At 43.0% G+C, this 18,473-nt stretch overlaps 2 protein-coding genes across 2 annotated transcripts in view; both read right to left on the reverse strand.

The window, feature by feature from the left end:
- Positions 1–13,064, reverse strand: part of VEGFD (vascular endothelial growth factor D) — a 35,236-nt gene extending 22,172 nt beyond the window's left edge. The window contains exon 1 of the mRNA XM_061179055.1: positions 12,940–13,064. Coding sequence (XP_061035038.1) covers positions 12,940–13,029 — 90 coding nt within the window. The 5' untranslated portion in view covers positions 13,030–13,064. The remainder of the gene's footprint in view (positions 1–12,939) is intronic.
- An 809-nt stretch (positions 13,065–13,873) lies between these two features.
- Positions 13,874–18,473, reverse strand: part of PIR (pirin) — a 105,381-nt gene continuing 100,781 nt past the window's right edge. The window contains exon 10 of the mRNA XM_061178824.1: positions 13,874–14,164. Coding sequence (XP_061034807.1) covers positions 14,052–14,164 — 113 coding nt within the window. The 3' untranslated portion in view covers positions 13,874–14,051. The remainder of the gene's footprint in view (positions 14,165–18,473) is intronic.

The following is an 18,473-nucleotide window of genomic DNA, read 5'->3' on the forward strand; positions in this document are numbered from 1 at the left end:
TCGTTGCGGTGCCCGGGCTTCTCATTGCGGTGGCTTCTCTTGTTGAGGAGCACGGGCTCTAGGCGCGCGGGCTCAGCAGTTGTGGCTCGCGGGCTCTAGAGCACAGGCTCAGTAGCTGTGGCGTGTGAGCTTAGGTGCTCCACGGCATGTGGGATCTTCCCGGACCAGGGCTCGAACCCGTGTCCCCTGCATTGGCAGGCGGATTCTTAACCACTGCGCCACCAGGGAAGCCCTGTTCATTTCTTCTTGCTTTGGCCTTAGTCCATGCTGTTCCCTCTGCTGGGAATGCCCTCTACTCTGTCTAGCTAAACCTTTCTCAGCCAGGTGTTACCTGCATAGGGAAGCCTCCCCCACTACTCCCACCCTTGCCTAGGTCTGATCTGTCAGTCACATGGATTCCGAGCTCCCCATCCTTCTCCCCAGCGCTTACCACCACTGACGCTAATGAATTATTTGTGTCATTACTTACTTAATGCTTGTCTTCCCCACTGGGTCGTTCAGGACCACTGGAGTAGTAATGATATGTTTTATTCAGATAGCAATAGTAAGAGCTATGAATTAGGAGGTTGGGATTAACATATACACACTACTATATATAAAATAGATAACCAACAAGGACCTACTGTATAGCACAGGGAACTCTACTCAATATTTTGTAATAACCTATAAAGGAAAAGAATTTTAAAAAGAATATATATACATAGGGACTTCCCTGGTGGTCCAGTAGCTAAGGCTCCACACTCCCAATGCAGGGGGCCCGGGTTTGATCCCTGGTCAGGGAACTAGATGCCACAGGCCACAACCAAGAGTTCGTACACCACAGCTAAAAGATTCCGCACGCCGCAATGAAGATCCTGTGTGCTGCAACCAAGACCTGGTGCAGCCAAACGAATAAATAAGTAAATAAATATTTTAAAATAAGTAAAAGAAAAAATATATATACACATATATGTATATATATGTATATATATAACTGGATCACTTTGCTGTACACCTGAAACTAACACATTATAAATCAACTATACTTAAATTAAAAAAATAGTAAGAGTTAAATATTTAATATTTATTTATTTTATTTTATTTTTTTTATTTTTTTATTTTTTTATAAATTTATTTATTTATTTTTGGCTGAGTTGGGTCTTTGTTGCTGCGCGGGCTTTTCTCTAGTTGCGGCAAGCGGGGGCTACTCTTCGTTGTGGTGCACGGGCTTCTCATTGCGGTGGCTTCTCTTGTTGTGGAGCACAGGCTCTAGACATGCAGGCTTCAGTAGTTGTGGCGCACGGGCTTAGTTGCTCCACGGCATGTGGGATCTTCCCGGGCCAGGGCTTGAACCCGTGTCCCCTGCATTGGCAGGCGGATTCTTAACCACTGCGCCACCAGGGAAGCCCTTAATATTTATTAAATGTATGAATAAATAGATTCATCAAATGCTATAGAAAATTTAACCCTGAGATTATTCACTTATTCAAACTGCATCACTTATTTTTCAAGGATCTTCTTCTGAGTATCCTCCTTCCAGGTCCAAATCAAATGCCACTTTTTCCATGAAGCTTTCTATGAAGTCCCTAACTTAGACTATATTTTTAATGAGCACATTGCATTTCCCTTACTATACTGTGATCTCCTTGAGGGTAGATCCTCCTAGAGGGTCAGGTTCATCTTTTTATATAATAAGTACTTAATGCATATCTGAAGAAGGAATTTATGAGTAATAAATATAATACATACACGCATTTGAAAAAGAGTCATCAGACCCAGGTTTGTGTGGTCTGTTTAATCTTTTGTATAGAGTGATGCTTCTCAAAACTTCCTGTGCATACCAATCACCTGGCAATCTTGCCAGGATGCAGATTCTGATGGAGTAGGTTTGGGGTGAGACCTAGGATGGTGCATTTTTAACAAGCGCCCAGGTGATGGTGATACTGTTGGTTGGCTGGCCACACTTTGAGAAGTAAGGGTTTGTAGCAGAGGTTCTCAACCTTGGCTTCACCTTGAACCTGCCTGGGAAGAAGCCTCACAGAAACACTGATGCTTGCATCCCATCCTCAGAGATTCTCATTTTCTGGTTCTGGGCTACAGCTTTGCCATGAGGATTTTGAAAAACTTCGTAAGTGGTTGCTAGTCTTAGGAGAAGCTGGGTGAGAGACATACAGGCTATTCTCTCCGCTAGCTTTGCAACTTCTCTGTAAATCTAAAATTATTTCAAAATAAAGTTTCTTTAAAAAATCTTTCCAAGTGATTTGAATGAGAAACACTCATCTTGGGGATGGTGCACGCTGGTTTAAGTTCAAAGGCCTGGGTGAGTGCCTGAGCCCCGTACAAGCCCATTGAGTGGGGAATAAACGGTAGATGTATGCTGAGAAATAGTCTTATTCTTTAAACCCCTCTGAGTTACACCGTGGATTCAAAACACTTGGATGAGTATCTTGCTGAACTGGATTTTCTAAGCCTTTTCTTAACTCAAGTCACCGGATTGATTGTTTGTGGCCCACTTCCCAATCTGTATGACTTTTTCAAGATTGAAGACCAACAAAACTCTTTTCCAGGCTAAACAGCACGAGGAGAGCAGCTGCCTTATGTGAGACCATCCTAGATGACAGGAAAAAAATTCCCAAGGAGCCAAAACAACGCATTTCTCCCAAACAGAATTAAAAATAATAGGTACTGCTTTAACTTACTGGGATTTAATTGGGAATAGTAAATTCTAATCCTTTCACATGGCAGTCTAGAAAATATTTGAAGGCACATAGAAATTAGGACATAAACACAATGCCAAGGGGAAGGGGCGTGGCTTGGGAGTACATGGCTGAGATCCATCCTGCCTCTGAGCTGTCAGAAGTTACGAGTTGCAAAAAGCTGCTCTTGGGTCATTCCAGTCCTTTGCCCTTAAGAATCCTCCTGTTCTAGATACGAAAAAGGAGACCAGCTTTGCAAAATTCCCCACTGGACCTCTCGAGAACTGTGGGTCGATGTTTCCAAGCCTTTCAAAACTGATGATTCTATTCTGTCAAACTGTTGGCAATGTGTCTTCAGGAAGTTTAGTGATAAGGGGGTGGGGTGAAGAGAATTTGTATATCTGGAAGATCCAGAAGCTTCGGAGTGTGCGGTGGACGGAACACATTTCACACAACGTTCCCTAGATTTGCTTAGGGATTTACAAGTGTTGCCTGGGGAACCAGTCCTTTGATTACTGGGCCCTGGAGTTCAGGAAACCACAGTCAGCAATTTGTTTCCCTTTGCAGTGGGTCTAGGGAGTGGACCATGTTGCAACACAAATAATTCCATGCTCCCTCTACCTCTTAGCAACTTCTGTTTCACTGGAAATGCATTTTGCATTTCATCTTTAGCTGGATGTTTAAGGCTGAGCCCAAACCACCAACTTTTCCCTGGTTTGGGATCCAAGTTGTACCGCCACGTTCCCACCTGTCCACAGACACCGTTCCCCCACCCGCTTCCCCTTTCTCACTCTCCCACCTGTCAAGGAACCCGCGCAGACCATGTTAGACTCGCGAGGCCAAACTGAAGTTTTGTGCCTTTGCCTCTTGTAACTCTCAAGTGGAAACTACATCCCCCGAAAGGAAGCTTTGCCCGATACTGGAAACCACTCTGTGGTCTGGACAGACGGCTGATTGGTGCGGGAAGAGCATGGATGAGAATTGTCCAAAACTGGCTTTGAGTGGTAGAGCACTCTGGGAAATGTGTTGGCAGTTTCTTATAAAGTTCAACAGACACTCACCATATGACCCAGCAGTCCCACTCCTGAGAGTTTACCCTTGATAAGCGAGGACTTAGGTTCACTCGAAAACCTTGACGTGAACGTTTGTATCAATACTAGCTTTCTTCGTAAGAACTAAAAACCTGGAAACAACTGTCATGTCATTCAATATGTGAATGGTTGCTTAGGCAAACCGTGCCACGTCCATCCCATGGAATACAACTCAGCCGTAAAAAGGAATGAATGGCTGGTATGCCCAGCAACTTGGGTGGATCTCAAAGGCATGGGGAGTGAAAGAAGCCAATCTCAAAAGGTTACTGACTGTATGATTCCATTAATAACATTCTCGAAAAACCAGAAAGATAGTGATGGAGAACAGAGCAGAGGTTGCCAGAGGCTGGGAGGAGGGTGTGACTATAAATGGGTAGCATAAAGGAATGTTTTTTCTGTATCCTGATTATGGTGGTGGTCACAGAAATCTCTGTGTTAAAATTCACAGAACTGCACATCAAATGGGAAAGATGATAATTCTACCGTATAGTAACTTTAAAAAAATAAAGTAAGCTGGCTTTGAATCCAGGCACTACTCCCTTTTAGCTATTTGACCGTGGGCCAATTATTTAATTTCCTTAAGCCATGGTTTCCTCATTTCAGAAGGCAATGCTAACAATACCTCATAGAGCTGATGTGGAGATGACCCAAGGTCATACACGGGAAAGGGTCAGATATAGGGGAGGCATTCAATAATGTTCATTTCCTTTCCTTCCTCTCTCAGGGGTGGGGCATCTGGTCCTGGGTTGGGGTTTAGAGGTGCTTTATGGCTTTGATTTCCCTTAGCAACCAGAAAGGTGAGTTTGAAAAGAGCAAGATAGGACAACTCCAAGCATGGTAAATAAAAGTTAAAAAGAGAAAACCTTTTCCAGGGTAAATCAAGGACAAACTTTCTTTTTCTTCTTCTTTTTTTTTTTAACATTTCTTGGAGGTATTTTCAGATGAAAGGCCAACTTTAAAGCGTCTACCCAAGCTTTACATACGTCTTTATAGGTGGGTGAGGGAAAACCACCCACTTCTTCAACCTCTGTGTTTTGTCGTTAGGGTCCAGCCATCCCCAGAACAGATGGTACCTAACAGTATGGGCCGTACCAACTGAGGGCAGGGAGGAGAACACACGTTTGCTGATAATGATTCACATGGAGCCAACCGAGGGCCTGGCCCTCCTGCTCTGAAATCCAGAAATCTGGCCATCTGGGGCCCTCACACTACCGATGGCTCTTTTACTCAGGCAGTTCTATGTTTAAATGTGTATATATGAGAAACTCAGGGTGTTGAGTTAATCTTAAGACTAAGGAAAGGAATTAGAGATGCAGAGAAAGTGTGTGTGTGTGCGTGTGCATTTGTGCGAGTGTGTGTGCACAGCTGTCTGGTATTTTAAGGGGATACTAGATGGCTAGGATGTCTGGGACCTCCACATGCTCCAATTTGATGAATATTGTGGGTGGGTTTCTCCCCAGCCGAATTGTCTAGCATGTGGGGAGAGGTCTATGCCTGCCTTTACATGTTTTAAATCCGTGCTCCACTCAAATGCCTCTGCTCCCGTCGGATGCATCTATGCTTAGGAAATGTGGGGACAGATGAATGAGGGATGGGCTTGAGCGGCAAAACTCTAAAAGGATGTTCTGAATAACCAGAGGAGAATATATTCCTAAGGTCTGTTACAGTCTCTTTTTAAAATTTATTTATTTTTATTTTTATTTATTTTTGGCTGTGTTGGGTCTTCGTTGCTGCGTGCAGGCTTGCTCGCGGGCTCAAGAGCACAGGCTCGGTAGTTGTGGCGCACGGGCTTAGTTGCTCCGCGGCATGTGGGATCTTCCCAGAGCAGGGTTCGAACCCGTGTCCCCTGCATTGGCAGGCGGACTCTCAACCACTGCGCCACCAGGGAAGTAAGCCCCTGATACAGTCTCTTTATCACTGATCTCAAAGATCAAGGGCCCAACATCTAAGGAAACCATCCAAAGCCTTTATGGTAATTAGGTTATTGTTAAAAACAATTCCACCGCCTCCATGCCTCCACCCGTCCTCTCCCTGCCCAAGACAGGAGTGTATTTCTCAGCCCCACTGATGTTGGGCCACGTGGCCTGCTTTGACCAATGGGATATTATGACATGATGCAAGCAGAGGACTGAAATGTATTTATGACCGCACAGCCCTCCTATGTTTCCACCGTCACCGTAAGCACCTGCCCCTGCTGGCTCACTGATCCGAGGCAGATGAGAGTCATGTGGAGCAGACCCATACTCAACCTATGGCTCCAGCCTTGATCCTCTGCCTTCCAGCTGACCAACAGTAACGTCAGTGAAAATAGGTTATCGATGTTTTGAGCCACTGGAATTTGGACTGGATTGTCACACTGCATTATTATTGTAATAGTTAACTGCTACAGCCCTATCTCAGCCTAAGTGTAACATAATCCATTGGGTGGACAGAGGATCTTTATGCCAAACCTCATCCTCTTTTTTACAAGGCAGCCCTGCCGTGCCACTGGCAGTCAGCCCAGAACGCCCGTTTTCACCTTTCTTCCTAAAGATGCAGTGGTCCCGTGCCAACATCCACTGCTCTCCTCTTCCTCACCCATAACCATTGCATTGTCTAAGACGCGCAATGGTCCCCAGTCTTGCTGTGAGAGTATCGTTATGAACCAAGTTATGAACTGTTCTTTTCGGAGGGTCTCTTATATAGGATGAACTCAGGGTATTCCTTCAATCAAAATCACACTCTTCCTAACTCCATCCAAAATGGAACAGTAAGTAACAACAAAACCTTTGCCATAGCAACATTCGACACATGTCATTTTCTTTCTCCAGAAATGATTTTAGGCAAACCTAGATTTCAGGAAAGCAATACTTTTCTCAAAGATGTGAGTGGTATAATTATTTAGATGACAATGAATGACAAAAAAGAGACTCATTAAAATTTTCATTATTACTTAAAGTTTCAGGCATTAAAATTATCCTTCTCACAGGCCAAGCTGAGCTCCTTGGCTGCTGGTTAAGATATGCAAATAACTGAGACATGTTTATTTTATAAACATGTCATTTCCACTCACGTGCCCGGCACATGGTGGACATTCCACAAATGTTCACTGAACTGAATGTACAGCTTTCCTTTTCCCAAGAAAAAGGAGCCTCCTGAGCAGCAGAAAGAAACCCGAGTGTCTTCCTTCCATGATTCTACCCCAGTGTCCAACCACAGTCACCTCCCATCTCAATGGTAAGTTCAGAAACACTTAGAAGTGACCAAAGTTGTGTGTACTATAGTCATTAATACTACTCACCAAAGAGTTCCAGCCTTCTACCTTCTGAGCACATGGAAGGCTTGCACTTCCTGGCCCCTGGTGGTTGGATGGGGCAGGGGGTCAAGGGGCTGTGACCGGAAGTGATGTGTGTCACTTCCAGGCCAGAGAATTTAACTGCCAGGGTGAGGCTCTCCAGGGCTTTCCTTCCCTCTGTCATGGTGACTAATGGCATTCAAGATGGGGATGCCCAGCCAGCTTCATCCTGATGTGGAGCTCACCCTGGACAAACCAGGAGGGTCACGTGGTACAGGCAATAACTACACCTTCCGTTGTTTAGGAGCCACCAAGAGATATGGAGTGTGTTTGTTATCACAGCAGACCCTGGCCTAGCCTGACTGATTGAGCATCTGCCCAGAGTACTTTGCCATAATTTACCACATCTTCACAAATCACGTGGTGCAGGATGAAAACACAGCACTTTTCAAGGATCTCAAAGATGAAGGAAATCATCCAGGTGTCCAAGTTTTATCCATATCTGCTGTGTGGCCAGATGCTGCTTAGCCATCTCTTTCTGTGACCACCAAGCTGGAAAAATGGGCTAAGGTGACTTCCATCTATAACTGGCTCCTAGAAGTAAACACCTTCTAGGATAGCTTACGGCAGAAAAAATACTGCAGGATTCTTTGACACCTCCAGCCCAATCCTCTCTAATCTCCACAGGAAAATAGCACAGGGTGGATATACTGCCTGGGTATCTCAAAGCCTAGACGCCTAGCCCATCAGTCAGTAACAAATACTTTTTTAGTATCCATTCTATTCCACCTTTGCACTAGGTGATTGGGAAGCTGAAGTAAACAAGACAACGAAAAGTCCCTGTCCTCAAAAAGCTTTCATGCTAGTGGAGGGTGACAAAGCAATAAACCTATATATACACAAGCAAATAAAAAATGTCAGGTACTGATACGTCCCATGAATAGGATAAAATAGTGTAATGATACAGATCAGGGTTGGCCAACTCTGACCTGTGCGCCAAATCCAGCCTGTGGCCTCTTTTTATATGGCCTGTGGTCTAAGAAATCCTTCCTACAATTTTAAATGGTTGCAACAAATGGAAAGAAGACTATTTCGTGATGCATGAAAATGATGCACAATTCAAATTTCAGTGTGCATGAAGTTTTCCTGGGACGCAGCCACACTCTACGTGATCTGCCCTGGCTACTTCTCCAACCTCCGGAAGTACGGCTCTGGCCTCCGCTCTCCCTACTGCAGCCACACTGGCCCCTCCGCACGGCCACTGCAAAAAGTGGCCTCTGCCTCCCTCACTTCCTCCAGGGCTCTGCACAAAGGAAACGGAATCAGAGAGGTCTCCCCCTGACCCATCCCTCTGTGTCTCCGCCCCCTTCTTGACTCTCTTCATGGCACTTTTCACCCGCCACACGTGGAATATGAGTTTCATGAGAGTTGAAACACTGCCTTATTTCCTGCTGCATCCGACACAGTACGTGCTCAATAAATAAACAAATGAATTGTCACATGTTGGGAAGTGCTAAGGAGAGGCAAGGGAGAGCCTTTAGAAACAGGACACCACAACCAGTCAAGACTTTCATGATGCAGGGGGGCCTCAGAGTGGCTTTGCTTTATAATGTCCTAGTATCTTGGTAGAGACTATAAGATCTAGTGGTAAGACAGAGAGAAAAGAGGACTTCTGGACTTCCCTGGTGGCGCAGTGGTTAAGAATCCGCCTGCCAATGCAGGGGACACAGGTTCGAGCCCTGGTCCGGGAAGATCCCACATGCCGCGGAGCAACTAAGCCCACACGCCACAACTACTGAGCCTGCGCTCTACAGCCCATGAGCCACAACTACTGAAGCCTGCACGCCTAGAGCCCGTGCTCCGCAACAAGAGAAGCCACTGCACCGCAATGAAAAGTAGCCCCCGCTCGCCGCAACCAGAGAAAGCCCGCGCACAGCAACGAAGACCCAACGCAGCCAAAAATAAATAAATTAAATAAATAAATTTATATAAATTAAAAAAAAGGGGCCTTCCCACCATAAAAGCAACCTAAGAAGAAATAGGGAGATTGGGATTGACATGTACATACTGCTATATTTAAAATAGATAACCAACAAGGACCTACTGTATAGCACAGTGAACTCTGTTCAATATTATGTAATGACCTAAATGGGAAAAGAATTTGAAAAAGAATAGATATATGTATATGTATAACTGAATCACTTTGCTGTACACCTGAAACTAACACAACATTGTTAATCACCTATTCTCCAATATAAAATAAAAAGTTAAAAAAAAAAAGAAATGTCTCATCTCACCTCATCTCAATCACTTTCCCAATTGTGGATAGTTTCCCGCCCTCTCTGTTAATCTCAAGTGGTGGGAAAGAGCTGAGCTTAGAAATGTGCTCAGGAACAATTTACTGTCACTTGTGTCCCTCTTCCTCTAGTACCTCTAGGCCACTGTGGTAATGATAAAGGTGCCTGGGAGTTCCAGATCGTCCTACGTTACATTCTACATGGAAGCATCCGTGTGTCCAAATACTGCATTTTCATTCCATAAATTGTCTTTATAAGACTGTCCGAAGAGCAGTTCCTTAATGAAACTCGCTCAACATGCAGCTTTAATGTGATTTTTTTTCTAGAGCTTTTAGGGGTCTATACTAAAGGCTAATCCGCCAAGTCCAAATCAGGTGGTTGTTTTTTTTGGCCACACCATGCGGCCTGTGGGATCTTAGTTCACTGACCAGGGAGTGAACCTGGGCCTTGGGCAGTGAGAGCACAGAGTCCTAACCACTGGACCTCCAGGGAATTCCCCAAATCAGGGGTTGTAAATTAAAAAATAAGTCATACAAGGAAGTACTATATTCAAGCTATAAGATACAGAGGGTCCTACTGTATCCTGAATAGCAATAATAGGCTAAAGTGATATAAAAGCTTCAACCACCAGTTAAGGATAGAAAAGATCTGTGTACAGAAGCATGTAATGCAACACATTTACCTATAAGGCCATAAATGAAGAAGAAATTAATGGAAAACATTTCAAATGTATTTTGTGCCAAGGATGGTGCCTGATATGAAAGTGGGCACGAGCTCGTTGGGTCATCTGACTAGCAACGAAGTCAATGGACTTCCCTGTGCACGACCGTAGGGAGAGCAGTGGGGGCGGGTCTGCTTCCTGGAATTAAATATGGAAGGTGCATCTTAGTCCTTGTTATTCAATTCCCTTTAGAGACAATTTCAGGAGAAGGCAAGTGACACAAATGTTATGAAGTCTCGTGAGCCATGTGGCTTCTCATGATACTTAGAGGTGTCCCACATTCCTGTGGATCTTGGATTTATTCCAGTCTCAGGCCGAGTTTGAATGACTCCACCACTCAGCAATAGTCTTCCACCAGTGAAGTTATGAAAGAGGGGGCTAAAAGGTCGTGTGGGGAAGAAGGAAACAAATTCCGTCAGAGAAGAGTGGGGCAAACCTACCAGGACCCGGAATTAATCCTTTGTCACTCTCCTGGTATGTCTGCATCAGTGACTTTGAAAAGATTTATGGTGATGGCTTCCCCTAGTGACTTAAGGGGGTGCCAAGATTCCTGGTGACAAGCAATGTTTATCAAATACACCAGAAACAGTGCTGGCCAGAAGGTCGATGTGAACGACAGGATAGTGAGGTTGCAGGTATTTATTTATCAAATGCCCAGAATGTCTACACTATTGTACTCAGGGCTGTCACATACAGACGTGAGACTATGTGGATGGAGCATCCTAGAGTTGTGCAGTGCACGCTCTGTGCAACTGTATATGACTACCTCAACATATGTAAAAGCTGGAGAAAACAGACACAGAAATAAATCCCATATCTAGGTGGCTAATCTGATTATACTAGTGAGCCAGAAAGAGGCACTGGGTTAATCTTATTTCTAGAAGAAAACACGTTCTGCTTAGATTGAAAAACTTCGCAGCTAAACAGTATGCACAGTAGATTTGAGTTGAGATTTTCCAACAGATTTATCTCAGTTCACAAATTCCATGCACTACTGACCCCAAACAGCTGTCCTAAGTACAGCTGGCAAGACTAATGAAATCAGGATGCCTTACACTCAAATGGCATTGAGAGCAATTGTGCAGGGTATTGGTAGCCTTTTGCATGGTTACTGCAGAAAAAAAAATGTTCACAGACTCGTGTAACTGTACTAGAGGCATTGCTAGTCTAAGCTGAAAAAATAGGAGAATGTTCAAGGCTAGAAAGTGACCACTGCGGGGGAAGGGCAACCTAGCGATAGAATTGGCATCGTTGCCATCCTTTTGGGAAAAGAGGTGGTTAGAAGAGGGGAGGGTGGAGAGAAGAACACGCTCACGGACCTCTAAATGAAACATTTTTATCTCAAAAAGCACAAAATACATTCATATCCCAGTGTCCAAACCATTACCATCTTGAATATGCTTTCATACTCAATTTTGATTTAAACAAGAAGTACATTAACATTAAGAAACACATTTCTTCTTGGATTTTTCTCTTAAGAGAAAGTTACGGGGGAAAAGAAAATGTATAATAACCAATATGATATACCTCCTTAGCCCTCACCACCCACTCGTATCTACGCCCGAACTTCTGTTTAACTGTACGCACGCCTTTCCTTCGCATCGGAAAGATTTAATTGAGCCAGGGGTTGGGTGGACCTAAAAACAGCTGAACAGCCTGAAAAGCCTTACTTACTTCAAACAAGTCTGATTTTTTTCCTCCTGTCCCCTAGGCTCAAAATGAGATTCCCTTTTACCTGCGATCTGGCATTGAGATCCCACATCCAGGCTGGTGGCAATGAAGTGGAGCTGAACGACGGTGATCTCTCTCGTGTCCGCTTGGAATTTGGAAAGTTAGAAAGGTGTCGCTTGCTGGGCAAGGTGACTCTCTACCCCTAACACAGAGTTCAACCTTCGCAGAAATACTGTGTATCTCTTTCTGTAGTGTAAGTACATCTGTGCTTTATACATAAGAGTAAGACGTTTTCACCCCCAAGGACCAATTTTCCCCTGTTGGGGGCGATATCACCCTTGTTGAAAATGCATTTCCTAACGACAGCTACAAAAACTCAAGTCCACTTTGATTGTTCACGGCCAGAAATTCCAAAATCAATAATGATTTAGCACCACTTCAGTCAAAACAATTATATCTGAATCATTTTCAAAATCCAAAGCTGAGAAAAACATTATAGTCTATGAAATACAATAAAACTGGGCGAAATAGTGTTCAGTCAGTAACATACCAGTTAAGTTTTTTTCATTACTCTCAGTTCATTGGGCTCTATCTGATGCTTGCTCATAGAATCAAAGATTTGATTATGGTTGAGTTTTACACACGTTTCAAAAAGCAAAGGACCAAAACGACTTCAGAGAAAAGATTTTTCTAGATGGTGGCAATGGGTAATTCGGAAAACCAGATAGAAAACATCTGTAGAAAGCATGGCAGTTTTCGATTTACAGAAGAAATTAACTAACTAAACTAACTAAATAAAGGAACGTTTGCTCAAGCTCACAGATGACCTGAAAATAAACAGCCCACAAAGTTATGTGTCATAAAAACAGGTCAATGCTTCATGAGAAAATCACTGTGGTACAGCAGAAAGTAACACAACATTGTAAATCAATATGTTTCAAATAAAAAAAATCACTGTGCCATCTGCACATACAGTTGAGGGGAAACTTTCATGTCCTATTACATCTCCAAAAGCCCCCACCCCCAGCGTTTTCAAAAACTCATGGCAAGAAACAGAATACTCATTAACAAGTACAGAATATATCCTGCCCACTACGAGGAGTGTTCTGCATTTTTATACTGTCTCAAAAATAGTGGCGGCAAAGAAAGAACATCCTCTGTATAAGCCAACTTAAAAATCTGCATCACATGAAAAATTGAGCTCACCTACCTTCACTGGTCCATGTTCATAACTGGAGCCCTGCACCAACTGCAGAGAAGACATCATGAAAATATTCACCACTGCCCACTGCCTGTACATTTTGAATATTCTAATATCCACTGATTACCAAGCAGTTGACCTCAGGCAGCTAGAGCAAACTGGTTCAAAAGGCATTCTCCAGAAGGAAAGTTCGAAACCCCAGGAGTTCACAGGGAAAAACAAATAATCAGTTGTGATCAAAATCAATTAGTCAAGGTACCTTTCTGCACAATCTTATGGGGGGGAGAGAAACGAAAAAAAGTTTAAATGTTCACATGCTCCAAAAATAATCAGGAAGTGGACATGTCTTCTACTTGAAATGAGAAAGCCTCTAAATCCATTTCATTTCCAGCAAACTAAAAAAAAAAAATCTTCCCCCCCTATGCCCCAGGTTCGAGTTGTTTTAGAAGGAGGTGGTTTGGCCACCAATGTTTGCAGCTACAGAAGGCTGGGACCCAGTTGTGGATTCAAACTTTTTTCACAACCCTCATGGAAGCTTGCAGGAGCATGTGTCTTAAATCTGACACAGATTTTGGCAGAAAAAGCAGGGAAGTCTTGGCCGTAATCCTGTCGTGTCCCTACCAATAGCAGGGCAGTTTTGAAAACTGACTGAAACGCTCAGAACTGCTGTTACTTTACCCACGCAGATAACCTGTAACATGAAACCCCAGCACACAGGCATCGAAATTGCGTTGCTCAGAAAGAGACCTCAGATGCTCACGCACCTCCATCAGTGACACACAGAAAGTAATCAAACGTGCTTTAAAAAACACACAGGCACAAAGACGACAAAATATCCACATGCCCATGAAAAGGAAAACATACACAAAATAATTTTTTTAACAGAAGTAACTTAGATTGAAATGAAGAACACTGATTTTTAAAGAAGCAACAATTAGGTTTATTTGCTTGGGTCAGGAAATATCTCACAGACATTGCTATAGAAAACATGTCATCACTTGAGTGTGGAATTCTTTAGAAGCACTGGCGAAGTCAGCTTTGGAAATTGGATGCATTGAACGGGTGGATGCCACAAAGGGCAAAATTCTAGAAGGCAGCCAGACCTGCCCTTGTGCTTGTCACTAGTTTCCAATCTTTGATTTCCAGGTTTTGGCTCTTTCAAAGCCGTTTTTCGCATTTCTGAAATCAAGAATGGCCTGAGAAATCTCTTCATCTGTGTTCATCACAAATGGACCTAGAGCAGAAAGAGACATTCAGAAAGTTCTGGGTGACGAGAATATTTTCTTCTACCACGAAAATGGTATGTATTTCTGTAGTTCTTAATTTGAAACAAACTCAGGCATATCTGAACAGCAGAAGGTTATTTTTGCAGCATCCAATCTCCGAGGACTGTAATACAAGTTTCTTGACTACGATTGTGTATGATTATAAAGACCAAACTTCAGATAAACAAATGCAATTATATCTCACTCATCCATTGCAGGCTGTCATCAGCAATGGCAATCTCTTTATTCAAAACATTCTTAGGTTTGGTTCTATTACAACCATTTTTGTAGCTGTTAGTTCTCTTTATCTTTATTTTTTTATTAAGGTATAAATGACCTATAACATTATATTAGTTTCAGGTGAACAATATAATGATTCAATATTTGTATATATTGGGGAATGATCGTCACAATAGGTCTAGTTAACATCTGTCACTATACATAGGTACAGAAGTTTTTTTTCTTGTGATGAGAACTTTTAAGATTTACTGTAGTTGTCAGTTGCACTAGCATTGGCTGATGTCAAGAATTTAACTGATCTGATTTTTTAAATTGGCAAATCTCGTCACAGTGTTGGTATCTCCACAGTATATGAGGCTGTGTCCTTGCATGAGGGGTCTAAGTCATTTTTGACAATTAGTAGCATCTCACTGACAATAAAAAGGAGATTATAAAAATTTCAAGTCAAGAAAGCATCACATTTTGGATTCTCTAGGGGTCAGTGCACTTTTCCTGTAAAGGGCCAGACAGTATATATTTTAGATTTTGTGGGTCAAACGGTGTCTGTCTCAACTACTCAACTCTTCTACTGAAGCGCAAAAGCAGCCACAGACAATATAGAAGTGACTAGGGATGGCTGTGTTCCAATAAAACTTCATTTACAAAAACATGCAGTGGACAGATTTGGCCCATGGTCACAGTCTAATTCCTAGGTCTGAACTTGGCTTTTGCTAAAAGTGTAGAAGAAGTCCTCCCCTAATCGACCAGGAGGCAAAATGTCTGTCTCTTCCCTCTCTTCACATACTGTAGGAGCATCCACCTGTTGGATAAACGAGGCCAGCTCTTATATGGCATTGGCAGTGTCTTGAAAGCGGTTGACAGATTTGTCCATTCGGTCAGTATATTTCTTCCCCCAGTCTTCAGAGGTGCCGTCAGGAACCTTTTACGAAGTGCTTCCTCTAAGAGGCTTTCTCTGAGAGACCGGGGTTAAAATATAACTTAAAACTTGGAATAACACAGGCAAACTTCTTAACTACTGTTGGCATATCAGCACAGATTCGGCACTCACTCTAGCACTTGAGAAGGAAGACCCAGGATCACATGCTTTGATGACGCTGAGGCCTTTTGGGAGATTGCAGGGAATAGGATGGCAACAGAAAGGGAAAACAGGTAGCAGGTGTGTAAATTCATTCATTCACTCAATGACCTATCTATCCAGGATTTATTGCGTGCTTATTGAATGACGAACATGGTGCTAGGAGCTAGAGACATAAAGCTGAAAGACAAATTAATGACAGACTCTCTCCCCTCAAGGACCTGAAATCTATAACACAAACAGATATGAAAACAAATTATTGCAAAGCAGTGTGATACACAGAATGATAAAAGTATGGAAAATCCAAAGAATCAGCACAGAAAGGGGAGAAGGAGGAGCCCAGGACAGAATTCACAAACGTGGTGATGTCTGAACAGGCAGACGTGGGGGAACGGCGTTTTCAGGACTGGCCTGCAGGAGGACGTGAGGGTGGGGAAAAGAAGGAGGATGGAATCTGATATGTAGCAAGAGGCCCGAGCCCTCTGGGTTTTGGACGCCATCTATGGGAAGAAGTTTGGACATAATTCTGCAGGTGATCTGGAATCACTGAAGGGTTAAGGACAGAACAATGTGATCTGATCTGCAGTTTTTAGAAGAAGACTTTGGCATCAGGGTAGAGAAGATGTCTGGCCTGGGAGGCTGAGTTGATGGTGGAATTGTTTAAGGGTAACTGAGACACAAGACACAGGAAGCTGTGGGTAGAGCAAGGAACTCAGTCCTGGATATTCTGACATGAAGGCGCTGGAGACAATCATAGCTTCCTGGCAGAGGTGCTCGGTACATTGTTGGAAATAGGGGTCTGGGGCTCAAAAGAGAAATTTCACCTGGAGATGGAGATGTGGACTGTACTAGGTAGGAAAGAATGAGAGAGCCCTCATATGCAAAAAAAAATAGCAAATCCAAGAGGGCATCCTGGAAAAGCCACCTTTTTAAAGGACGCAGAGAGGAAAGGGAGATGGAACAGAGAAAATGAGAGCAGGTACTGGGCCAAGGACTGACTTCCTGCACGTCATAATTTTGCTATAGATGAGACTTGTGGAGCACCTCTCCCCTCCCTCAATTACTTTTCTGTACAAACAGTACACTTCCGGGCTTCCATCTTGACACTTCTCTGGGGTATTCTGCTGTGATTCTCAAATCATAATGTGCACATAAATCACGTGGGAATCTTACTAAAATGCATATTCTGAGTCAGGAGGTCTGGAGTGGGGTCTGAAACTCTGCATTTCTAACTCTCTTTCCAGTGATGCCAATGCTGCTGGCCCATGGACCACTTTGAGAAACAAGGGAAGCGTTGGAAGTGTGAGCCCTCCAAAGCCAAGGTGAGGAAGCTCATCTCCTCAAATCCTCAAGAAGAAGAAGAAAACTGAAACCAGAAAGTGTATGTTTTTGTTTTTCTTCTGTTCTTTTTTTTTGGGGGGGGGGGTAATATATAACTAAATTAATTAATTTTTTTTTTTTGAAATTGAGGTATAACTGACATACAGCATTATATTAGTTTCCGGTGTACAACATAATGATTTTGTATTTGTATATGTTGGGAGATGATCACCACAATAAGTCTAGTTAACATCTGTCACCATACACAGTTACAGAATTTTTTTTCTTGTGATGAGAACTTTTAAGATCTATTCTCTTAGCAACTTTCAAATATGCAGCACAGTGTTATTGACTATCATCACCATGCTGTACATTACTTCCCCCAGAAAGCATGTTTCTTAATTGAACAAGAAAATTATTTGCTAGTTATCAATAATCCCACAAATCCTCTTTTAAACTACACTTTTCATCCCTTCTCTAATTAAAGCTTTGAACTCCCTCCCTCTCCTGTAATAAAAATGGTGTGAGTTGAATCTCTCACTGTGTAGAAACTTCCTATAGTGGAGAGAGCACAAGACAAGGGTTTAGGAGACTAGGGTTCAAATCCCAGCTCCACCACTGACAATTACTTCCCAGCAGAGAAGCCACAGGACAGAGCAAGGGGCAACCGGGCACGGTGAGAGGCGGAAGGGCAGGGTGGTCAGAAACCAGACAGCCTGAGTGTGAATCCAGCTATGTGGCCAACGAACCTCTGCACCTCCGCTTCCTCATCCATAAAGTGGGGATGAGAGTACCTACCTTGTCAGGTTGTTTTTAAGCTTAAATGAATTAATATTTGGAAAGCACTTTGACCAATCCTAGTAGACAGTAAATGCTACTGAGGTATCTTGTTATGTAAATAAGGGGAACATCTGGATTCCGTTTTCCTCAACAACTAGTACTGGTTCCCAAATAGTCGAGAGATGGCTGTGGTGGTCTTCAAACATGCACAGGTAAAAGAAAAACTTAAACGTCTGGGTTTGAAAGAGTCAGCAAAATAAAATAAATAAATAACACAAACAAGCAGAATGCTTTGCCTCTCATTAGCTGAGGTTTCAGGGGCCATCTCTATGTTGTCTGGTTAATCCGAATTTGTGTGTGCTGGCACACCCAGTGTCCCCGAGTTCCAAGCCTCTGGGAGAAGATTCACAGGGGATGAATGTCGCCTATGGTAGGTGGAGTCTTGGTTTTCATCACTGATGCAGAGGACATCGCTTAACTGAAAAGGTTTCCATCCCACACATCTTTTTCCCACCTAAATTCTAGCTGCTATTAATAAAGATGATGACCCTACTCAATCTGTCTGCAGGCTTGTTCCAGAAGAACAAACTATTTCAGGGCTGTTCAACCAAAAGAAAATGAGAACTATGAACCCTTGGAGTGGAAATCAGAAGTCTGCAAAATGGAGTCAAACGCTATGGGCTAGGTGGAGTATAATTTAATGCTTTTCCCTTAAGCTACTAATAAAACAAAAAAGACTATTTTAAAAATAATCAGTGTTCTATAGACCAGATAGATCTAATTGATATTTACAGAACATTCCACCCAAAAGTGGCAGAATACACTTTCTTCTCAAGTGCACATGGAGCATTCTCCAGGACAGA

The sequence above is a fragment of the Eubalaena glacialis genome, chromosome X (assembly GCF_028564815.1).
Source record: "Eubalaena glacialis isolate mEubGla1 chromosome X, mEubGla1.1.hap2.+ XY, whole genome shotgun sequence".
Lineage (NCBI taxonomy): Eukaryota > Metazoa > Chordata > Mammalia > Artiodactyla > Balaenidae > Eubalaena > Eubalaena glacialis.